Source organism: Dendroctonus ponderosae, unplaced genomic scaffold, assembly GCF_020466585.1.
Source record: "Dendroctonus ponderosae isolate FM_Combo_2020 unplaced genomic scaffold, Dpon_F_20191213v2 Dpon_F_20191213_2, whole genome shotgun sequence".
Lineage (NCBI taxonomy): Eukaryota > Metazoa > Arthropoda > Insecta > Coleoptera > Curculionidae > Dendroctonus > Dendroctonus ponderosae.
Window position 1 is genome coordinate 5973713 of NW_026018165.1, and position 22925 is coordinate 5996637.

Sequence of the window (22925 nt, forward strand, 5' to 3'; positions counted from 1 at the left end):
TTAATTAGTGGACAGGAAAAGATTTAATTCGTCCGATCTGGATCTGTCGAATCAAATCTCTACGTATCTGAACTGTACGGATAATCTGCCCGTGTATGGGACGCTATTAGCTTATATGTGCCGGTTCACACGGGCGGCAACGACGACGTTAAAACCTTAAAAATTACGGAGGTTGACTACGATGTCGAATTGCTAATTGAAGAGTTTCCCGTGTAATTCATCAAACGATTTGGGACTCATACGGAAGTAATTAAAAAAACTTTGCTTTGTCGTTCCTGAGATCTCCAAAATCGCGAGCAAATGCTCCTTTTAATGCACGAGCACTCACATAAGGATGAACCCAATAATTTATTGTCTTTTTACAAATGTAAAATTTGTATACGTAATACGCAAAGAAAACCCGTTGTTCCCAATCGACCTCCATGCCTGCACTAAAATTGCGTTGTGACGAAATAAATCTATCATAAAAATATGCGTCAAAATCCGCTCGTATGAACTGCTCCGAAAAAAATTGTCGCGTCACCGCACCGTTAAAAAAACGCTCGTGTGCACCGGTACTAAACAATCACGTTTATTTTTTGACTAGTTTTTTTCTGCGCATTCACCTCCCCGTACAAAATGCAGGGACAGGATCGTGATTTCCATTCCGGCAGAGTCTCAGGAAGTACCATCCGCTCGCAATTCGAGGGAATCTACGTAACAAACCTATTCACTTTTTAACATTTATCCAACAAAATATTCGTAAATTCTTTCAAAAGCTCCCCTGAAGGAATTTCCATTAATGACGTAAACATAAACACCTTATGGTACATTAGTAAATTTGTGCGTCGAATGTTGAATTTTGAAATCGAGGAAATTGACGGCGCAAATTTACGTTCTTCACTGTTGTGTTGACATAAATATGTGCGACATGCTTGTCTTATGGTTTCGATCCATTTCGTCGCAATCATGTGCGCTAATACGGCGAGGTCGGAAAAGTAAACCGTTGCTGCAACGCTGGAAAATCAGAAAACCATAAAAAGTTGGACGCAAGTTAGTCGTTAGTTATTTCGAAGTAATAAAAGTGTTATCCAGTACCGTCTACGTTTATTATCTCTTCTTCTTCGATCCTCATTGTTAATCCGTCGTAGGTAATCCATGATTATATACCCCGCACACTTCTTTGCGTTTTAAAAGTTGGGAAAACATGATGACACCGTTATAATTGCGGACTCGCTGAAGGGTCTTTAGATTCTTCGTGACCGGGTGGCAAATAACAGTGCAAAATTTGGATTAAAATTAAACCCAAAAAATAATTCTTGATGGGCAGAGTGTACAATGCTTCCAAGAACTCCAATAGAAATTGACGTCCGCTCACACTTCAAAAACGAAAGTTAGAAACTTGGGAAACAATCTCAGAAACCAAAAATATAGACTTCTCTAAATAATAATGGAAGGATGGAAGAAAAAGTCCAAGGCAAAAAGGACCCGATCGTCGAACAAAGTCGTGGGTAAAGAATGTGCGGCAATCGTACCGTAAGCATACAAGTCTCTCACACAAGGAACGCGGTCGACAAAGTACAGATAGCGCTTATGATTGCCAACACTACAACAGAACAAGGCACTTAAAGAAGAAGAACCTCTGCGATATTTAAATTGTACTATAAATTAAATCGTAATTACCTGCTCGTTGAGCTAGAATATTGAACCCCGACACTCCCGCCACTAACAGAATCCAATTTTCAAATGGGCTTATCAATGACTGCCACTCCAGCGTAACTACGTCCGATGCCCATGCAGCTCGGTAACATAACCCAGGAATCAGTTTTTGGGTTATACACTTCCACTGATGACAAATTGCTGCAACCATCATCTCCACCTACTACATATAGCAAGCCGTTAAGAGCCACTACTCCTGCATTGCGACGACAGAACGCCATGTCACGGATTGGTGTCCACTGAAACAATGAAAATAGGTACATTTTATTCCATCGATTTCTTGTTAATAGTGCAGACCCAATTTACGTGTATAGTGAATAATTACCTGATCTTTATTAACATCGTAAGCTTCCACCGATTTGCGTACTAATGGGCCATCGTGTCCTCCAACCGCGTATAGTATGCCATCCAACACGCCAACGCCTAAAAGAAAATTCCAGGGTGAAAAAAATACGCATTGGCAACAAGTAACTTTCCTCCTACCTGCACCACTTCTTCTAGAACACATGTCCGGCACAGCTCTCCAAATATCTCTATCAGGATTATAACATTCGACGGAACTTAAACATTGCCTAGACGCTCCGTCATATCCTCCAACCTAAATAAACAAAGGGAAAAATATCAATGTATACTTCCAAAAAAGTCCTTTAAGAGATTAGATAATAGATTAAAAAAAGCATTTCCCTAGTATAAAGAATAAGGCACTCACCGCATATAGTAGACCATTTAAGACACCCACACCAACACTGCTCCTTCTAGTCGACATGGAGGCGATGGCGCGCCATTTTTGAGTAACCATGTCGAAAACCTCAGCCGTATTAAGGCCGGTGGATCCATCAAAACCGCCTACAGCATAAATGTTATTATTCAAGACCGCCACACCCAACGTAGATCGGCGAGCTTCCATGCATTCACAATTGGTCCAAAGATCATGTGCAGCATCATACACGTCGACTGTCTTAACTCGAAGTGAACCGTTAAAGCCGCCAACCTGCAACCAAATATATTTCCTAAACAGGTGAATTGTTAGAGTTTTTGAGCATGACTCAGTAATAGAAATCGGCTATTTAAAATCAGCCGCAGGAAAATTCGTAGACACGTCTCTTCAATCCAAAAAGTTAAGAACATGACTAAGTAATACAAAGCATAGTGCTCGCCGATAGGCGATAGGCGGAACTTTATGTAATCGAATAATGCAACGTTTAACGGAAACTTCTTAAATATAAAATAAAATATGCGCGTATTATCAGTATAAGTATCAAGTTTGGAAAAAGTCTATTAGAGATGATTCCAGCGACTTGACTAGAGGCCGAAATGTCATATTTTCCAAAAGGTAGTTTATGAAACATTTATTGGAAATGATATTTGCTATACGAAGGATAAATCATGTCCGGGATACGCATTTTCATCATCAACCTTTTTCTAAATTTATCTTATTGCTCTTGATGGATTATGAATTTTAAATAAACTCTATTGGAAAAAGATAATTACGTTTACAAAGTTGTGACAAACTTGTACGAGCATGAAATAATCTATTCAAGAGGTATAATTGAAAATGTTCAAAACTTTTCTATATGTTGCTTCGATCTCTACAAAAGTTAGCGATGTATTTCACCTTTCGAAAAATATAGCTCTGAAAACACTGAATTTTTCCAAATGGAACGTCAAGCTAAACAGGCTTAAAGTTTCAGAAATGTCGAGCAAAAGACGGATCCGAAAGCTGCTATTTAATTTAACATGAAAAATTAAAATACACCCGATTTCGAATTTGTTTATCTCGGTCTGCGAAAGTTGTTTTGTTTGAAACAAGTTGGAACGCAAAACATGCTCTTGAAAATATTGCCGTTTAAACTGGGAACTTCTACAACATTGTCAACAATAAAAAAACTTAAATTGAACAGTCAAGTTAAGCTATGACTCAGCCAAAGGGCGATGAAGCAATTTATTACATGGTCATGTCGATATCGCATGAATATTTTCGAAAAGCTGAATTCAGTTGCTTACGGGGAACGAATGAGATTGGCGGTGCTTCGCTAACGGGATATATAAACCAATTTGGTGCAAAAAGGACAATTATCCTGCTTGTTAACAGCAGGATTAAAGTTTTCCATTTGTCGTTCATCTTCATTGTGTGTTTAAGTGTTGTGTGAGTTTAAGTGTAGTGCCTTTTGAAGATTAATAGGTATAAAATGGAGAACGAGCGCCAGTTTGCCGAAATCTGGTAAGAAGGATCTCGAATATATTAACCCTTAGTGTGAACCCCGAGTTTAGTTTTTCGAGGTTTCGATGACGTTTTTTTAGCTTCAATTGTTTTTCTTTCTTTTCTTAATTTCAATTAATTGGGCATTGAAATAAGTTACGATATACTAAAAACGTTTTTTTTTAGGCGGCACGATGCAGCGTTCGGTAAGTTTGCCATGCTTTTCCCTTGGTTGCCATGTAGTACACTTTTAAATTCATTTGCATTTCATGATATTGTAGCATGTAATATGTATTCGGCGAAGAACGACGAGGGATTTTCTGGATTCTGGATTGAGTAATTAAATTTTTTAAATTTAATTTAAAGTCAGATATTATACGTTATCAATTGCGGTTTCTCTACCAACTGTTTCTTTCTTCTAGAAAGAATACAGAGTGTTTATTTATGTAAAATTGGTCTAAGTCTGCCGTAAACTACATTTTTTATTGTTGTGGAAGATAAATTGCCTAATTTATTGAGGTGTCTTTCTGAGGATTATATGCCAAATTAAATGGTTCTGTATTGCCTTGTCAATATGAATGGTTCGATTTTTCAAAATTTTAAATCATTTTAACTGATATTTTCAACATTAACTAAACAGGTTTTGTACTACGACTGCTTTAATATAACTTTTCCAGCAAAAATGTAAAGTTACTATTATTCTGCTGTGAACTACAGCTTTTATTGTTGTCTAAGATAATTTGTGTAATTTACATATTGATGTTGCTTTTGTGTAGATTACATCCTAAATTGAACAATCCCTGTTTTCTCAACATGAATTGTTCGATTTTTTAATTTTAAATCATTTGAACTGATTTTTTCATCATTAACACTAGACGAGTCAAGTTTTCCACAGCAGACTGCTTTTCTCTGAACCTTTACAATTTAAATGTGAAATAGAGTAGTCTGTTAGGAATCACTTTTAATGTTATTCGATGTAAAAATATCAATTATTAGTGTTCTGCTTTAAAATTAAATATGTTCATGATAGCCCAGAATCCAGATCAATAAGCCTAAAGGTAGGTGGAACTTATTTATTGCTTTGTGATCGTCTAGCGAATAGCACCCTAAGTGGCTGCTCTTGACCTTCTTATTTAGCGATTATTTATGTCGAGCTATTTTTCCATCCTCTAAACTCTCTAGACAAATTATTACATTATTATTACAGTATTAATACAAACGGTTCGTGCCATTTCAGCAGCCAGGATCCGACCGACTATTACAGTCTTTTTTGCCGTCCATAGCCCTTCAAGCTGTATGTGGTTCAGATCAAGAAACTAATCAGACTTGCGGTTGTTCTTCTAAATTTCGTTGGAAATAGCGATTTACGTGTGGGTCAATACAAAAACCCTTTTTAAAAAAGGTCTTTATTAGAAGCAGGATACAAATGAACTGTTCTCGGTTTGTTTCGAGTTGTAACTGTAACCTCGGTACATGTTCTTATCTTTGCTTAGTGTTCGATTAATTTATGCTTACAATTCAAGTTGCAAGAATGTAACTAGCGTTGACTTTTTGAGACAAAAATTCGAGCTTTTAGAGAGATTTAGCGGTCTGGATCCGGACGGTAAATTATTTTTATAGTAGTAGTAGATGGCAACCAGGGTTGTAGTTTATATTTTGCAACATTTGGGCTGCTCGCATGTGCAGTTTGGCATAGCGGATTTTATGAAGCGACTTTCTCGGAGTCTACATTGCGGTTTTTGCCAAATGTATATTGCAATTTTTACTAATTATATTTCGCGGTATTTGGGTAGGTAATTATTATTGCGATTTCTGCGGACTTTACATAGCAGTTCTTTGGTAATGGAAGCGTCCTCTTGTTACGAACTCTCTGAACTACATATTAAAATTTTATTATATCATTTGGGTGCTTATTTTCCTAACTTTTCCAGGTACACAAGGTAACTTTTTTAAATGTCTCTATTTACTAAAAATAGTGTCTTCTTGCAGCTTTACACCGTTCATATTTCATGACTTTTCCACGTTAAAATTAACATTTCATTTGCTAATTTGCGTTGCATTTTAATGTTTTTCGATAGCTTGTAAAAAACGTGAAACTTGAAGTTTTATCAATTTCTCATCTTTACTCTTATCAGTCCTGATACCTTTGGATAAGTATAGAATTCAATTTGGAAAAACTGACGGTATTACATCCGTATTTAAATGAGTTCTTTATCGAAATTACACTAGTTTTTGTGAAATGCAGTTCACACTTTTGATCTAATATTGGATTGTAAATTTTTCTTTCAACACTATCAACTATTTGTCATTTGTAGATTGGTAGATCTCCCAATCTGCTATTAGAATTTGCATATGTATACTTACCGCGTACACTTTGCCTGCTAACACTGCTAAACCAGCTCGGCATCTCCTAGTTGGCATTTCAGCAACCTGATACCATCTTTCCTCTTTAAAGTCGTAACATTCGACACTCCTAATTGCCTTTGGAGCTTGACCACCCACTACAAGCAAAACTTTCGGTAGACCCACTGGTTGTCTAGGTTTAGTTCTGTAATAAATACGAATTTAATTGATAAGACATTAAAATAATGTAAAAAAGATTAAGAGCCAGACACATATCTTGAAAATGTATCAACAATTTCCACGAATTTTCGCTAAAACTTAGGGTCCAGCATATTTGCAATTTATATTCACCTTGGGGTGCGAAAAGTAGTTTTAGTATCTCCTTTCAATAAGTGAAACTTCAATGCTTCGATGTAATAGTCCTTGCACTGTAAATCCGCTTTCAAAAGAGGTTCTTCCTCCACTCTTTGCACCAGGTAGTCTTGCGACATCAAAGGTAATCGAACATGTTCCATTAAAGATGCCAAGTGTTTCTGACGGTTTGCAACATCATGATGAACCCATGCAATAACACATTCAAATACCTGCAAAATCGTAAGAGAAGGTTTATGCTAGATGTTAAGATATGATGTATTTAATACCTTTTCTTCAGATGGAACTGTCAGCAAATCGCTGCTGATAAGTTTTGCAACTTGCTGCTGAGACAATGCTAAAAACTCTTCACATTCAACAACCTCCCTAAAAATAAAATAAATTTCCCAATTCAACTGAGCAAATAAATTCAAAAGAACTTACGGGAAGTTTAATTCGACATAATTTTCAGCATTAGCAAGGAGATCAAGGCATCCATGCAAGTCAGCAAATGCCCGAATGCCTAAACAATTTGTAGGGTGCAACTGAGCCTGCAAAAAATCACAACATGCGTCTCTAACGTCTGTTAGCTGCAGTAAGTGAGCTGCTGGTAGCAAAACTTGTACATTTTCCTCTGTTACCTAAAAAACATATTTATAATATGTCGATGTTAAAATTATATTCTTGTATCTCACTTGTATTTCTGAGGTGTATGAGTATTCAACCAACAGTTCCAAAGCATAATTGTCGACCTCTTGAATAACAATTCGATCCTGTCTACTCTCCTCAAAACTTGAAAACATAGCGTAGAAATATGGGGAACATGCTGCCAAAACCATTTTATGCGCGGGTATTTCCACAGAATTGGCTATCAGGGTAACATCACACAACAGTTTCTGTCTGCAAGTATATAAAAAAATAATTTTAAAATTAACAAGATAACAGGCATAAGAATATTAATAAAATTAAGCTAGCACTTACTCTCTCATACAGTTCATTAATTCAAAGGCCTTTTGCGTGTGCAACGGATTCTTGTAGGGCCTCCGTTCTCTGTATGAAGTAGATTTTTGGCAATTTTGTGGGACATGTTTCTGGGAGCTTTCATCTAGTGAATTCTGACTGGCACATCTTGTTAACGTCAAGGTACTTGAAACAAAGATGTAACATAAAGAATCATATTAAGCGGAATAAAACCGTTCAATATCAGATAACAAATAGGAGATATACATAAGTGAGTCTCAATAAGCATTTATTTTTTTAGGATTTTCAGATGAATTTTAATGCATTGTGAATATATTGATGAAATGAAAAAAGTTGAACATTGCAGTGTAGTAATTCGAAATTCTGACTAAAATAAAACACCTGACTCTAAAAATGCTGAAAGTTTCATAAACATGGCTCAGACGCCTGATTTTTTCCAGCATGGTAAATCTTTGTCTTAAAATTAGTTAATATCCGCCGCATAACGAATATTTTGAGCCAACTGCGCTTTCTACTTGAATAATTCTCGTCTTCACAACTAAGTGATATTACAATTTGAAGTTTTCACCATCTTTACTACAAGACTGTTGACTCTAGAACAGGATTTCCCAAACTTTTTCGATAACGGAACACTTTCCGGAAGTTTCATAAAACAGTCGTAGAATGCTGATTTTTTCCAGTTAATTAGTTCAAAATTGGCAAATATAGTCACCGGAACGGAAATCGGCTCTTTCCTTTAAAAAATTGTGTCTTCTAAAATAAAACAAGTTGCAATTTGAAATTTTCTCTGTCTCATTTCTGCTGGACGACTCATTAAGGACGGACCGCTCAATGCAAAAAAAATTGCATCTTTTGAACTAAGGCAATTGGCAATCTGAATTTTTCACAATCTCTATTAGACACTTGACTAAATATTCTGAGAATTTCATAAAAATCACCCAAAATTCTGATTGTTGCCGGTTTATAATTCTGGGCTCAACATCGGTAAATATCTACTTCATAACGGATGTTTTTATTCAAATGCGCTCTCTCCTTTAGAAATGCAAGTCTTCCAAGCTAAAGCAAGTTGCAATGTAAATTTTGCACCAACTTTAGAAGACACCGGACTCTAAAGGTCCTAAAAGTTTCATAAAAATGGTCCCGAATACTGGTTTTTCTAAACTTGATTAAGTAGGGCTTGATTCAATTTGAGAATTGATTTGAATTTGATTCAATTGAGTCAACTGCGCTCTCTCCTTTAAAAATTTACAACTTTCAAATTACTGCAACTGGCACTTAAAATTTTAATTATCTTTAGAAGACACTTGACTCGAAAGATGTTAGAAGTTTCATAAAAATCACCTAGACTGCTGATTTTGCCAACTTAATAAATCTCGACTGATGATTGGTAAAAATCGGTCGCATTTTCAAATCAGGGATGTTTTTGAACAATTGCACTTTGAACCTTATTCAGAAGACACTTGACTCTAAAGATAGTAACACTTTTTCATTTCCATTTTCATAAAAATGCGCTTAAATATAAATCCAGGGTGTCCCGAAATTAGGTGGCCAAACTGAAACAGTGAAATCTGCTCTCAAAAATAATATTAATTTTTGAATGAACATTCATCGAATAATTCTCCATAACGGCGCTACGCCTTCTTGAAGAGGGGCCCAGTAGTAGGCTTTTTTGCAACTTATTTCTTAAAGGTTGAACTTGAAAACGTAAGTTTTAGGAACTTTAGTAATTTTGATACGCTGAATCTAGATCTGAAATTAAAACTGTCAGTAAATATGTCAGAATTTCATCATAGACATATAATTTGGAGGGGGGGGGGGGTAGAAGTACAAACAAGCTCTAACTTTTTTCTGATACTATAAATCAATCTTTTTTCTACAAATTGTGGAAATCTGAAGTATTTTACGAAAAAAAAGTACTCTTAATTTAATTCGCTCAGACGCACCGTTTACCAACTAAATGACTCAAAAAATATCACTGTTTCATAAAAATATTACTAATATCCCTAAATCCATTGTAAGCATTTTGACTTTTATCGAGTATGAAAAAACTAGTGAATGTCTTCGTGCAATTTTTTTGATTATTAAAAAAAAGAATACAGGATAAAACAAATAAAATATTGCACGAAGCCATACAACACATGATTTAATTTAAAACATATTTTCATATCGGAAGAATGACTCAAAAGCCACGATTGCATCCTTTCCATTATAAAAGGGTACATGATTTAAGAGCCAACGATTTTCCAGCACATACAAAATTTTGCCGTTGGATTCTAAGACATCAACATAATTTTTTCTGGTCGGATGAGGATAATACTTATTTTTGGAGCCACGAGAATTCGAGAGCTGTTCGAAAGGCAAACTTTGAACATATGTCCTATTTCAATGTATGAGCAGGTGTCAAATTTCTACATCATGATCTACAAGAATTCCAACAGGATATTCTTATAAGCATTCGGTTAGAAATGTTCTTCCGGCATGATGGGGATCCAACCCACTTTGGCGAACCTGTGAGAAATTGGCTAAACCAACATTTTCGAAGCAGGTGGATAGGTCGAGGTGGCCCAGTAAGCTGGCCAGCTCGATCGCCTGATCTAAATCCTTTGGATTATTATCTGCCTGTTAATATGTCCAATATTATTTATGCCACAAAAGTAGATAGCCCAGAAGAGCTTCTAAGGCGGATTTGCACGGTCGACAATCAAATAAAACAACCCCCTTTTGAAACTCTCCGTGCCACCCAACATACTAGGAAAAGGTTCAGAGTGTGCATTCCAGAAAATGGAAATTTGTTTGAATATTTACTGCAGTAAATTAGTGTCGATAATAATTTTAACTTTATTGTGATTTATTTTCCTTACTTCGTAAAGAAAAATAAACTGCAATAATATTAACTTAAAATATAAAATGTGTATGGATAGCAGTAATATTTTAAGTCATTTAGTTGGAAAATGGTGCGTCTGAGCGAAGTAAATTAAGAGTACCTTTTCTTCGTAAAATACTTAAGATTTTCACAATTTGCAGAAAAAAGATTGATTTATGGTCTCAGAAAAAGTGAGAAAAAGTGAGAGCTTTTTTTGTACCGCTTTAATTTCAGAACAAGATTCAGCATATCAGAATTAATACAGTTCCAAAAATTTACGTTTTAAAGTTCAACCGTTTAGAAATAATTTGCAAAAAACCCTACTACTGGGCCCCTCTTCAAGAAGGCGTAGCTCCGTTAAAGAGCATTTTTCGATACATGTTGATTTGAAAAATTAATATTTTTTAGAGCACATTTCACTGTTTCAGTTTGGCCACCTAATTTCGGGACACCCTTTATATGTAGGTATACATATAAAAAAATAAAAATATACTCCGCTCTCTACCTTAACAATGCCCATCTTTTTAACCAAAACTATCTCTAGAAAACAATTGACTATCAATGTTGAAAATCTCATAAAGTTTTGGTTCAATATTAGTTCTGATTCTGGGAAAGGATCCAGAATCGAGCAAGTTTTTATGACGATAATAAATACTTCAAATAATCAGACCAGTTTCATGAGAAAAAGTTCACAATATCTAGTTTACTGATGTGATATAATACTAATGAAAATTATTTAGTATAGAGGAGCATAATCAAATTGTAAACACATGAAATTCTTAGAGAATATCCAGAAGCTCACGCACGATTCAGTTGTTTACAAGTTACAAGCATCAGTGTACCAAAAAAAAACTGTAGTTACGTGGTAAAAGTTTGAACGCAGTAAGATGGGGTGTTTTCAATTACATATATCTAATATATCTGTAAAATCAAGTTGTATCTCTTGCATTGATGAAAAGAAAACAATGCAAAGTGATTAGAATACTAAACATTTGAATAACTATATCAACTTAGTAATATGTGCCTGGACTTTACTCAACACAAGCAGTAAACAGAAAATCCTCGGCAAATAAAACAGAGTGTGACTGTTAAATGCTCTCCTATTGTTTACTATTGATAGATATTATTTTGTTTCGTTACAACGCTTTCATTTTGCACTCACCTGCCCTGTCTTTCAAGACCATCTGGATTTTGTGGGTCCATTTTTTCAATAAAAGACCAACCAGAAAATGCGTGCTTGATTCAAACACTTCTAATACATAGTTTATTAATTTCTAAACACGCAGTGATAAAAGCCAGCTTTCAAAAGGTCAAAATAAACAATTATAATCAGGAGTTGGATGATTATTTTGCTGGTTTGCTAAATCAGATGACTTTCATACAACGATGCCAGATAAATGAAAAATTAATCCTCAACGGCCATCGGGCTGGAAATCCTCGAAGTCTACAATTTTGAAAATAGGTCCATCAGATATTTCCCGGTGATTATTACCTCTATTCAACATTAAATATTAATAAACTGTTATTGCTTGCAGTGAATAAAACAGAGAACAGTTTGAAAATTCTCAGTAGCCACGACAAAAGCTTATCTTTGGCATTCCGCATGCACGTAGTGAGAACTTTTTGCGCATATGCTGAGATCCTGTATTTGTATTTAGTTTTGGCTAATTTCATTTTCTTCAATGTTGAAATAGTTTTAAATTGTGTTCAAACAGTCATAATACGTATATAGAGGTAAAATAGTTAATTGCCAATATTTATTTAAAACACGCAGGCCCAATCTACAAAAAACTATGTAATCTATAGTTGGGTCGCTAAATACATAAGAGCACTATAAAGAGCAATTTGACAAAAAGACTAGTGGCAAACCAAGTGTGCGGTGATATAAAAGATAATGAGCAGATGAATAGGTCTGTGTTTTCCACTAGCACTTCCTGTCCATATGTTAGTTATTAACAATTTATTGCAAAAAACGCAATTTTTTGAATAAATATATCTTTGAAACTAATCGATCAATCGGAATGCCTCAAGGAGATTATTTGTAGATAATATAAATATCTACAAAATGAGATGTCGAACGCCTCTGTCGCAAAATTAGTTTCTGAGAAATTTAGAAAATTCCGGAAATTTTGACACTTTTTCGAAAATTCATAGCTCCGTATTTTTTTCGACCGGCCTGTATGCGTTACCATAAGTCCGATTATAATTTCAAAAAACGGTTTGAAAAGTTGGCATCTTGCACTACAAAACGTGCTTTTCCTTTTTTCGCTCAGATGCCTAAAAGCATGCTAAAAACCGTCGTAAAGTTCGCGAAAATCGGCCGAGCGCCCTCTCGCAGTTGAGTGAGTACAGTGAGTCTTTACCTCCTCATTTCCTCTTCTTTATCTATGCGTATTTCATAAAGTTGTTACCATGCTTGGGCCTCAGACGGACTTCGGACTGGACGGCCGGAGTCGGACCACTGGGTGTGACTTCTAGTATATTTTTATCTTGCAGACGCTCGATGAAGAAAAAATTCTTCAATTGCTTTAAAATATGTTAACTGCGAATTCCGATCGAAAAATAGTGCAAACAACTACATAGTTAACAAATCAGTATAAATAAGTTTACGTATAGTCCAGATTTGGCGCTCCAACTATATTTTATTCATACTGCCTTCTAAACGTATGACGTTTTCTTGTCAACACCACAGGCCAACACAGAATTGTCAACCGTCATAACCTCAAATTCTTGAATTATATTTTTTTCGTTTGTTTAAATACCCTTTTAATAAATTCAGGTGAATAAAAACTAATTTAAATCCTTAGAGTAGAATAAAATTACATAAAATAGCGCAAATAGTGAACCTCAACATGAAAACAGTCTTTCAAACTCTTGGCGCAGGTGTGGGGAGATTTAATTTGAAACCACTGTAATCAATTTCAGCCTCTGGATGAGATAAACATCTGTATTTTCTATTGTTTGCTATATGGATTAAACTACACGCTCCTCAGAATGACATTTCTGGAGCGGCAAGTTCAGTAAATATTTTAGCTGCATTTGCAAGTGACCTAGTATAGATATTTGAATATTGCCACATCCTAAAATGTACTCTCTAGCCAGTCCTGATGATGAATATAAAACGAAAGTTGATAGAATTATGGGAGAGAACACAGATTTATCGCGGGACTTAGAAAACTGGATGTCCAAGCTGCCTCAGAGCTTAAAATCCTTACCAATTATTTACTTAGCCATTCCAGGTCGGCAGCGGCACGGCACGCCTTAGAAATTATGTTATCAAATGAAGGTTTTTAGGAACTCACGACAGTTTCACTGCAAATATATCAAGTGCCAGCGATGTTTCTCTGGATGCTGAGAAAATTCTTCAGGACCTACATTGGGTTTTATGCGTTAAAGTTGTTATGGCCAATTGGACCAAAACTCAAAATTTAACAGTGAATCAACTACTAAAGGCTGGAATTAGGTAATGCTTGAATTCGCCTAAAACGTGGTTTTTCAAACGACAGTTCAGACTTTTCACTTTAGGAAATATAACAAGCAGTATGTATTTGCAACTTTGGATATGAAGTGTTTATCTTTCATTATTCATTCCCTGTTTGTTTCACTTCAAATAAAATGAATAAGATATTTGAAATTATATGTTTTTGATTCATGAAACTTGAATTACAAATCATCGTTTTATTTATCATAAAGGTACACGTAACTTCGTCACACTATACATACATAAAAATGTTTTAATTTGTGTTCTTGAAAAGTCAAATAACATTTTTTCTTTAAGCACATAAACACTTACTTATACTTACCATAAGAAATTTATGTTACATTAGACCTTCACTAGCACCACTGTTTTTATCAACATTTCAGATATTTTGATTTAAGAATCAGTTCAAAGAGAAACACAACTGATTTGTATTTTTGCCATGGACTCTATTCCTGCAAAGTGGAACCTGTTTTAAGAGAAATAAATACATTCTTGGAGACCCATATAGGGGAGGTAAGTCACAAAACTACTAGTAATGGAGTATTCTTTGATTAAATGAACGAAAAATGATTCAATCTAATTTTTAAACTGGTATTGTGTAACTTTTAAGTGTACAAAATATCCAAAAGTTGCAAATAAATACCTATCACAAAATAGGTGAATTACTATTTCACCAAATCTAAGCCATTAAATTATTTAAAATGTTATCCAGTTCGTCCGTATCTAGAGGGTAATCGTTCTGATTAGTTGATTCATTTTGCGTTTTTGGATTGCTATCAAAGATGCTTTCTTGAGTACTTGTCTGCCCAATATTTGCGAAGAATTTGTCAAATTCCAAGTCCACATTAAATAAGCATTTTACACCATCAGGTTGCTGCGTTTTAACTGCTTCATCAGGTTTTTCTGTTTTATCTTGAGAAGTTTGTGCTAATAGTGGAGCAAAGGTTTTGAGTGTTTTTTTAATATCGGCCAAGCGTCTCTTTACAATAATGCATTCATGTCCTACAGGATATTTACATGTGGTGTCCAAACACATAACCAGAGCTTCTGAGAGATTTATTTGCTGTAGCTCTAATTCCTTCGCACAGATTGGACACTTTTCTATCACCTGCAACAGATTAGCAATTCAACACAAAATGCGAAATATACCTAGCGTCTAAAATACGAAAGAATAAGGTTTCCTAACAGTTTGACGAATACGTTTGGAAATGAGGTTTTTATATTGAAGCATAATGCAGATTTGATAAACATAATATCTTCAAATTAGAGAAATAAATGACAGTAACATTTGCGAAATTGTTTATGTACTTCCAACCGTTTACAGTAACTTTTACTTGAATGTGGGGTATGTTCTATAAAATGTATGGCTAATCCGCGCTCATATTTTTAAATCTAAATGAAATTTTCTTTAGGATCAGTTTACTTTAACATCTCTCATTTTTGAGCATATTGTATATTAGTTATTGAAAATGATTCGATAAAAGATAAGTACATACATCCATTCTTATTTCGATATTTAGATTACTTGTTTATATTTTTTCACAACAAGACACATTTATCCGATAATTAGAAACAAGGTTATGTTTCACTTTGTCTTCCGTTTCGTCGACAGCTGCCACAAATAAAGCTATAAAATCTCAGCAATGCTGGACGGAGGTAAATGATTTTCTGACGCAATCAGAGAGTAACGATTGAGTTGGAATTTTATTTGGGGTTTACAATAAAATGCTATTTCAAATGTATTTTTTTATTTTATGCGGTTTTTTTCTAAATATATATTGTTTACGCTTACCTTTAGCTTAAATTACTTAATTTTTGCTTGTACTGGCTACTTTTCATCCATTATTAAAGATTTTCAAATCCGCTAACAAATGCGCATTTTTAAGTTAAACTTTCGAATTTTGAGCATTTTCTGTACCATTTTTAATAATAATCGGATATGTTTTTTAATTAACATTTCTAGTCAAAAGTTGGAATATTGGTCGTTCTGATCTCTATTAAACTTTCCAAAATGCTACGACAAACTAGACACAATGTGCTTACAAAATATATAATAATTTTGAATTAAAATATTAATCACTAACATTCATTATAAAGGTACATTTAATGTATTTGCGAATATTTTCATATCGGTCTGCAAACACGCATTTTCAAAGCTGAAACTTTTGGTTCTGTTTAATATCAGTTCATCAATCAAGGTTACATTAATTACAAATTAAAAAAAACAGACACATACAATCTAAAATAAGACTCTACTGTAGTGATATTTTTTTGTCTTAATTCAGAAAATATTTGTTAATTTGAACTATCAGTTAATGAAACAAAATGGTTTTTATTTTTTTATCTCTTAAACGAAGCAACATACGAAAAAAGCTAGTAACAAAAATTTTGTATTAAAAGTGGCTTATTCCACAAATAAAACAAAATTTTAAAAAAGTCAGTAGCGTAAATTTTTTTGGTCAAAGTATTGGGCAGGTTGTCGTTCGAGACGCCACTGGGCTTAATATTTTTTTACTAATTAGGGCCAAAATGATCCCCTTTCTTTTTTGTATTACTACTTGTAAATACTAATGTCAAATTTGAATAATATCCTCAAAAATTTTATGAAGTTATTTACGTTTGGTTTATTTTTTTTATTTCAACAAAGTGTATATTTAGGAAAAGTCAGCATTTCTGAATCTACACGTATGTAAACTTTTCGCCTTAAAGTTGAAGTAGCTGAAAGAATCACCTCCTGAGGTTTATCTCGTATATCACCGTGTATATTCAAAAAACATTTCAGTTTAAACAGTTTTTTTTTTAGTTTGATTTTAATTTGCTAAATTATTTTAACAAAATGCATCTTTTATTAGTTTTGTACGTACGTACACTTTTCTTATGCCGATATTTAACTATTAAAAAACCCATTGAAGTTTGAAATCACCATTATGTATTTTTCGTCCATAAAAATCATTACATTTCAGCACAGTTTACCAACGTCAGTATTAAACATTTATTCTGTAAAAATGTAAAAATTTAGGTCGTAATATTGGACTGCCAACACTTTTACGGATTCAATCAAGCCTCCCATAGCAAATTAATGCAATTCATTGTTAACACATTCGGCACTAAGCTGCTACCGTATTCAGACCATATGGACCATCTTTCTTTGGATTATATGACTTCCCAATTTAGATATCAGGTAAAACTATCATTCATGGATAGATAATTATCTGTAGAATCCATGTTATTCAGCTCATAGTAGTGTACAGATCAAATGCGGCTCATTTCGGTCAACCACTGCTCTGGCCTTCGGCTAGTTTTCCCACACCTTGGGCTGATACTATGGATCCAAATATTTTATTTAACTTTCTGGATGAGGGTATTGGGAATCGAACTGACCACGTTGGATTTATCACCCAATGCATTCTCACTCCCAGTCTGGCTGATATTCTTGGAAATATGTTCAGTAAGTTTAGCTACTTGCATGCTTAGTGAACATTGTTTTAGTAATAATAAACACTTGATATTTATATTTAATATATTCCTTTCAGCCACGTTGAAGCAAAAACTGGCCGTAGACTTTGAAGACCTAAGAACTGGGTGGATATCAAAACAAATACCCGGTAGAAGGGGAGTTAATATTATCATCGGGGACTTTGTAGACCTGGCTGATAATTTATTCACCAAATCTGTGATCAATTTGAATTTAAAACTTCTAAGTGACCTTCCAAAACGCCTGAACACTGTTATCAGCGTTGGCAGCGATAAAAAATTTTAAAATCAATGCAACTAGTTTTTAACAAATGCTCTCAGTATTTACATACCATATGTACTACTTATCAAAGAAATCTTGCCATATTTATTAATTGTAAACTCTGTGATTATTCCGACTCAACATTATAAATTGCATTAAAGTTGTTACTTGACAATCAAAACTTGGCTGAAACTGAAATTGATATTGTGATAAGTAGGTATTTCTAGTCAGATTTGCGAACATTCCAGTGCTTTTATGTAGGTATATTAACTGATTTTCTCAGTCAATTTATAAGCAAACGGTAAAAACACATCAGAATTTAATGGTGAAATTTGTAGTTTTTATTGATAATGTATTTGTATTTATTAGAAAGAATCTTCTAGGAATATGCAATTGAAAAAACGTGATGGATTTTGCCTGTTAGCATGTTCTTGCCGTTACCAAAACAAAAGTAGGTATTTCGTCTCCAGATATATTCTTAGATATAATAAACAAAATTCATCCATATGTAGGGGCAATTCACTTTTTGCAGACAATAAGAATGGTTTATAATCTGTTAGTGTACATATAACGTCCGCTGTTGTATTTTTATTTTAACTGCCTAGTGTTAAACTGAATTTCACTAGAAAATTTTAGTAGTAGTGTAGGTGTGCAACCAGTGTAAGAATTGGAACATATTTTGTTAACATCTCGCAAGTTGAGTTGTGAATTAGTATCAAGAAGTTTTTTATTCCCAAACTCTGGTCATATACAGGGTGTCTTAAATGCGCGACTAATAGGTAAGCGGGTGGTTTCTCAGGTCATTATGTGAAAAAAGTCCTATAACATGGGTCCTAAAATGCATCGTTTACAAAACAGAAAACGAAAGAGTGCTATACGCACAAATAAACAAAGCTAAGATACGATCAAAATTTAAAGGATAAAAAGTTGAATTTTTAGTGCCGTATCTGAGAAAAAAATGGAAATTAATTTTCATTTTAAGTCAGTGGTGAACAATTTTTGTTAATAAATTCGGCTCATGTGCTAATTAAGGCTAATTCAACTCCACATATTACTACAAATAATGCCACCAAATTTTGAAAAAGTGAAAAATTATGTTTCTAAAATCGAAAGTGAATTTATTGCAAAGATTAATTTCTATATTTCTGTTTTGGTCAAAAAATTAGCTGCGAATAGTTTCCCCCTAAGTCCATGAAGCGCTTTTTTTTAACACCTTGTATATAAGGAAAAAGGAAATATATTGACAATAACATCAACATCAAACTATGTACTTAAAGTCCCACTTGATATATTTTTTATATTAATTCAAATTATTTTAAAACATTCGCCCTGAAGTACATGAGCATAAATATATTTGCAATCAGCATATACAAAATGTTATCCGTTTTAATATATGTTATACTGCTAATATGCTATTTAATATATCATATTAAGTAATATTTATATTGTTTAATATGCCTTGAAATGGTCTTAAAAAAAACGTGCCTTACGCGGTTCGAATACTTTCTACAGTCATTATTGAGAAAACAAATCACAAGTTATATTGAAAGCTAAATACAGGCTGCTTAGTTTTAGTGCCATGTTTTTAAAACGGTTTGTTTGGATAAGTTAAAAAAAAAATTATTTACAGATAATAGATAGTTATCTACCTTGTTAATCATTAATAACAGCGGTGTATATTTTTTTATTTAATTTTGTCCCAAAACGAGCCTGTTTCCACGGCACTAGTAAAATTGATCATAATATAAATGAATATTCTTATCTCAATGATGGTGATGTTAACGGTAGATAGAAAACTAAACGTTTTCGGAATGTGGTATATTAAGCAAATGTATCCAAAATTACCCGTATAACTTCCAAAGCGCAATGAATATTATTAATTTACGGCCGTCATATGTTTATTAGTTATTGTGATACAATATAATATCCGAAAAATGGCTCGACTAAACTTAAATTAATTTGGTGATTACAAACTTAATCCCCATGCAACAGATTCAACAATCATTCAAACAATCTGAGATTTGTCCCTAATCCTAACTAATCTGTGTAATTGATTTTTGCTTAATGAAAAACGCAGATATCAACTTAAAGCGTTCCATTTTGTAAATTGCAGTCCGCTTAAGATATTTGCCGGTAATTCCAATCTGATTAGAAAAGATTTCCTAAATCCCCAATCATACAATTGATTACAAAAACCTTTGATAATCCTCGAAGGAAATGACTTGTAAATTCTCAATAAGTCAGCTCAGAAAGGATTGTCTGTAAAGCCTACTGAGCAATGTATTTTTTAACTAGTTAAATCAAAAAAGCTTAATCGATTGCTAAAAGAATATGTGCCACTTTTCTTATCAAAAACTTATCGTTCTTGTATACTTCTCCAATCCTTAAGGAGTAATTAATTACTTTACATATATTATTTTTTCGCCGGCCTATCTGCATGATATAAATAAGCTATCTATAAAAAGTAATTTACAGTACTCATTTGGCCTCAACTACCAGACAACAAAATGTTGAAAAGTTGTATTATCTTCGGGGTTATATGTGCGGGAATAAAAGCAGCCCCTCAAAATAAACCACTCAAATACAACATCGAAACAACGGATTTGGCAGTGGATTTGGAAAACTGGATGAGAAATTTGCCGGATGATCTCAAAGAAATACCTATTAACTTGCTGGCAATTCCAGGTCAGTTATAGTGTAGTGAAAAAGATTTGGTTGATAAAACGCTTGCTTGAATATAGGTTCCCACGATAGCTTTACCAAAGACATCACAGCTAGTTCGAGCGTTTCTCCGGATGGCGAGGAAATTTTAAAAAAGCTGGAATTTTTAAAGCTGGTCAAGCAAGTTATGGCTAATTGGTCAATAACTCAATCTGTGAATGTAACTGGACAACTACTAGCAGGCATTAGGTTTGACACGCTTCTTACAATTTATATATTCAGATGCAGAGTAAAAATGAGATTTAAGTAAAGCCTTCGTAAAGTGAATATCATCGAGTCAACGTCGGAATATATTTCTTATATTGACTTGGGCAAATTTTGTAGTTGATATAATTAATTGTTGAACAATCCATGTAATGAAAAGTCGATTTATTCGTAAAGATAATCTGGTTAATGAACTTGATATTGATATCGCCGGTTTACCGTTTTCATACATTTTTACGCAAAGCAACTCGCTCTTTCAGACTTTTGTCGTTTTCTTCATGGTAACAACATCTCCAAATGTTCTAATTTCAGTATCAAATTAATCTGCAATTTGGGCACTGTAGTAACAACAATTATCCTCCGGTAAACTGTAGACAGCAATATTGGGGCTACACAGCATTCTCACATAGTTTCGGAAGTTACAGATTGACCATTCATCTACATTCAAACAAATTCTTGTTCTAATTCAAACTTTATTGAAAGTTTATTATTTTTAAGAACTTGCTGCTCAGAATGAGATAATGAATTATACACTTTTTGAAATGTACTGAAGCGTTTTTGACTCTCTGTAATAGCAGTTACATAAAACGTGCATACCACGTTGATTATCTAGAATTCCATTGATCGAGTTTAGCAAATTCAAGTGTGTAGTTAAAGCAAACAATTGTCTACACGATATTTGTAATATGTAAATTGGAAGCCCACTCACAAGCAAATTTCCCATTAGAATTTTCAGGTTTAACAATTAGTATCAACTATTGTAGATTTTTTGATCTAAGAATTTGTCGCAATTATAACGACGAAATGCTGTATTTCTGCCATGGACTATATTCTACAAAAATAACTGACGTGATAAATGAGTTAGCCACTTTCCTAGATAACCACCCTGAAGAGGTAAACGAATGTTTCTTAAATAACTACATTTCTTGCAGCAAATAAAACATCTGATAATTGGAAATTGCGCTAAGTATTCCATTTTCTCGTTTTCTTCTTTCAAGGTTGTTATATTAGATTGTCAGCACTTTTACAATTTCACAACCACTACACACTCGGAAGTTGTTGAATACTTAACAGCGATATTCGGAGACAAGCTGATTCCATACCAGTCTAACATGTTCTCATTAACACTGGAAAATTTAGTAGCTGCCAGCAAGCAGGTATGAATTGTATCCATCTACTAAGGATTTTTTAATTAAAACAAAAGAAAATAAAGAGGAAGTAGGTGTGTAAGCACTGGACAAAATGCAATGAAACTGTCTAGTATTATGTGTATAATCCCATAATAAAGCGCACAAAATAAAAAATATTGTCACCAAATATCATGTTGAATATGAGATTTTTAAAAAACATTGAAACATTAAACATGCTAAAACCAGGGATTAAAAGTGAATTGCAAAATTTTATGGTTTAAAATATACTAAAATTAAATTGAAATAGTCTCAACAGGTCATATAGTTAAATGACCAGTAGTCATTTAATCCTTTGTTTTTAAATATGTAATGTTTCGTTGTTTTCTAAAAATCTAACTTTCAACGTTATAGTTGAGGATTTTTAACTGTTTTTACGTCCTTTCTTTTACGTGATTTGTTTGGTGTGGTGTACTTGGGGGGTTGATTTATAGACCGCGGCCTTAATGGTGACTTGGGTGTTAAAAGCGCTTGACCATATTTTTCAACCCCCAGATCAAATACACATAACACTAGTTAGTTTCATTGAATTTTTCAAATAGTTAAAGTCTTGTAGGTACTTGTTGTCTACAGAGACAGCACAACTCAATCAGCCAATACAGATTATTTATGGCCATCGAGCAGTTTTCCTACCCCATGGTATGATACAACCAACTCCACTTATCTACTTTCGAGCTTAGACACTGGTCTATCAAAAAGATCATCTAGTGTCGGATATATCAGTCAATTGCTTCTGACTCCGGGGGTTGATTTCATTATTGAACACGTTTTGAGTAAGTCTAAGACACTAATAGCTAAATTAGACAAAAACTGCTTTTTAAAGGTACGCTGAAGGAACAGTGTGCCGTTAAGTTCGAAAGCAAAAGAATGGAATGGATTGCAGAACAAACAGCCGGAACAGGTGGCGTTAATGTGGTCATTGTCGACTTTGTTGATTTAGCCGACAACGAATTTAGTAAAACCGTCATTAATTTAAACCTATATCTGGACACAGCAGAATTACGGCAAGTGTTCTTGTGGGGGACAATAAAAAACTTTTTTGGTAATCTTTTATGATTTTGCTGAATAAAAATTACATGTTATATTGAAACGAATAAGTAACCCAAACTTTAGGTACCTTAATGTTATTTTTTTCCAACGGAACCTGTATTTCTATCATT

The 22925-nt window shown here is 33.9% G+C and overlaps 3 protein-coding genes across 6 annotated transcripts in view; 2 read left to right on the forward strand and 1 right to left on the reverse strand.

Annotated features, from left to right (window-relative positions):
• The window catches only part of LOC109538252 (ring canal kelch homolog), an 18273-nt gene extending 5391 nt beyond the window's left edge, over positions 1-12882 (reverse strand). Inside the window, exons 1-11 of one of the 2 annotated variants that reach the window (XM_048663919.1) lie at positions 12800-12882; positions 7574-7738; positions 7288-7492; positions 7037-7233; positions 6883-6979; positions 6593-6825; positions 6263-6446; positions 2408-2689; positions 2182-2296; positions 2024-2121; positions 1663-1937 (exon numbers count right to left, since the gene is read on the reverse strand). In XM_048663919.1, coding sequence (XP_048519876.1) covers positions 1722-1937; positions 2024-2121; positions 2182-2296; positions 2408-2689; positions 6263-6446; positions 6593-6825; positions 6883-6979; positions 7037-7233; positions 7288-7492; positions 7574-7738; positions 12800-12807 — 1800 coding nt within the window. In that variant the 5' untranslated portion in view covers positions 12808-12882 and the 3' untranslated portion in view covers positions 1663-1721. Of the gene's footprint in view, positions 1-1662; positions 1938-2023; positions 2122-2181; positions 2297-2407; positions 2690-6262; positions 6447-6592; positions 6826-6882; positions 6980-7036; positions 7234-7287; positions 7493-7573; positions 7739-11598; positions 11688-12799 lie in introns of those variants that run through there. The other variant, XM_019905400.2, reaches the window with a different exon arrangement.
• A 639-nt stretch (positions 12883-13521) lies between these two features.
• On the forward strand, positions 13522-19092 carry LOC109538256 (PI-PLC X domain-containing protein 3). Its single transcript, XM_019905405.2, has 6 exons — positions 13522-13675; positions 13731-13899; positions 14301-14430; positions 16937-17098; positions 17152-17365; positions 17451-19092. Exons 1-6 carry the CDS (start codon positions 13522-13524, stop codon positions 17675-17677), a joined length of 1056 nt encoding a protein of 351 aa, XP_019760964.2. The 3' UTR covers positions 17678-19092.
• LOC109538255 (PI-PLC X domain-containing protein 3) lies at positions 18023-22884 on the forward strand. 3 transcript variants are annotated; one of them, XM_019905403.2, is made up of 7 exons: positions 18023-18104; positions 20119-20338; positions 20395-20563; positions 21343-21472; positions 21577-21735; positions 22322-22538; positions 22589-22884. In XM_019905403.2, the coding sequence occupies exons 2-7, from the start codon at positions 20161-20163 to the stop codon at positions 22819-22821; spliced, it is 1086 nt and encodes a 361-aa protein (XP_019760962.2). In that variant the 5' UTR covers positions 18023-18104; positions 20119-20160; the 3' UTR covers positions 22822-22884. The 3 variants fall into 3 exon arrangements, with proteins under 3 accessions (XP_019760962.2, XP_019760961.2, XP_048519877.1); XM_019905402.2 differs by having other exon boundaries at positions 18024-18104; positions 20129-20338; XM_048663920.1 differs by lacking the exon at positions 18023-18104 and adding an exon at positions 18352-18432 and having other exon boundaries at positions 20129-20338.
• Positions 22885-22925: the final 41 nt, after the last annotated feature.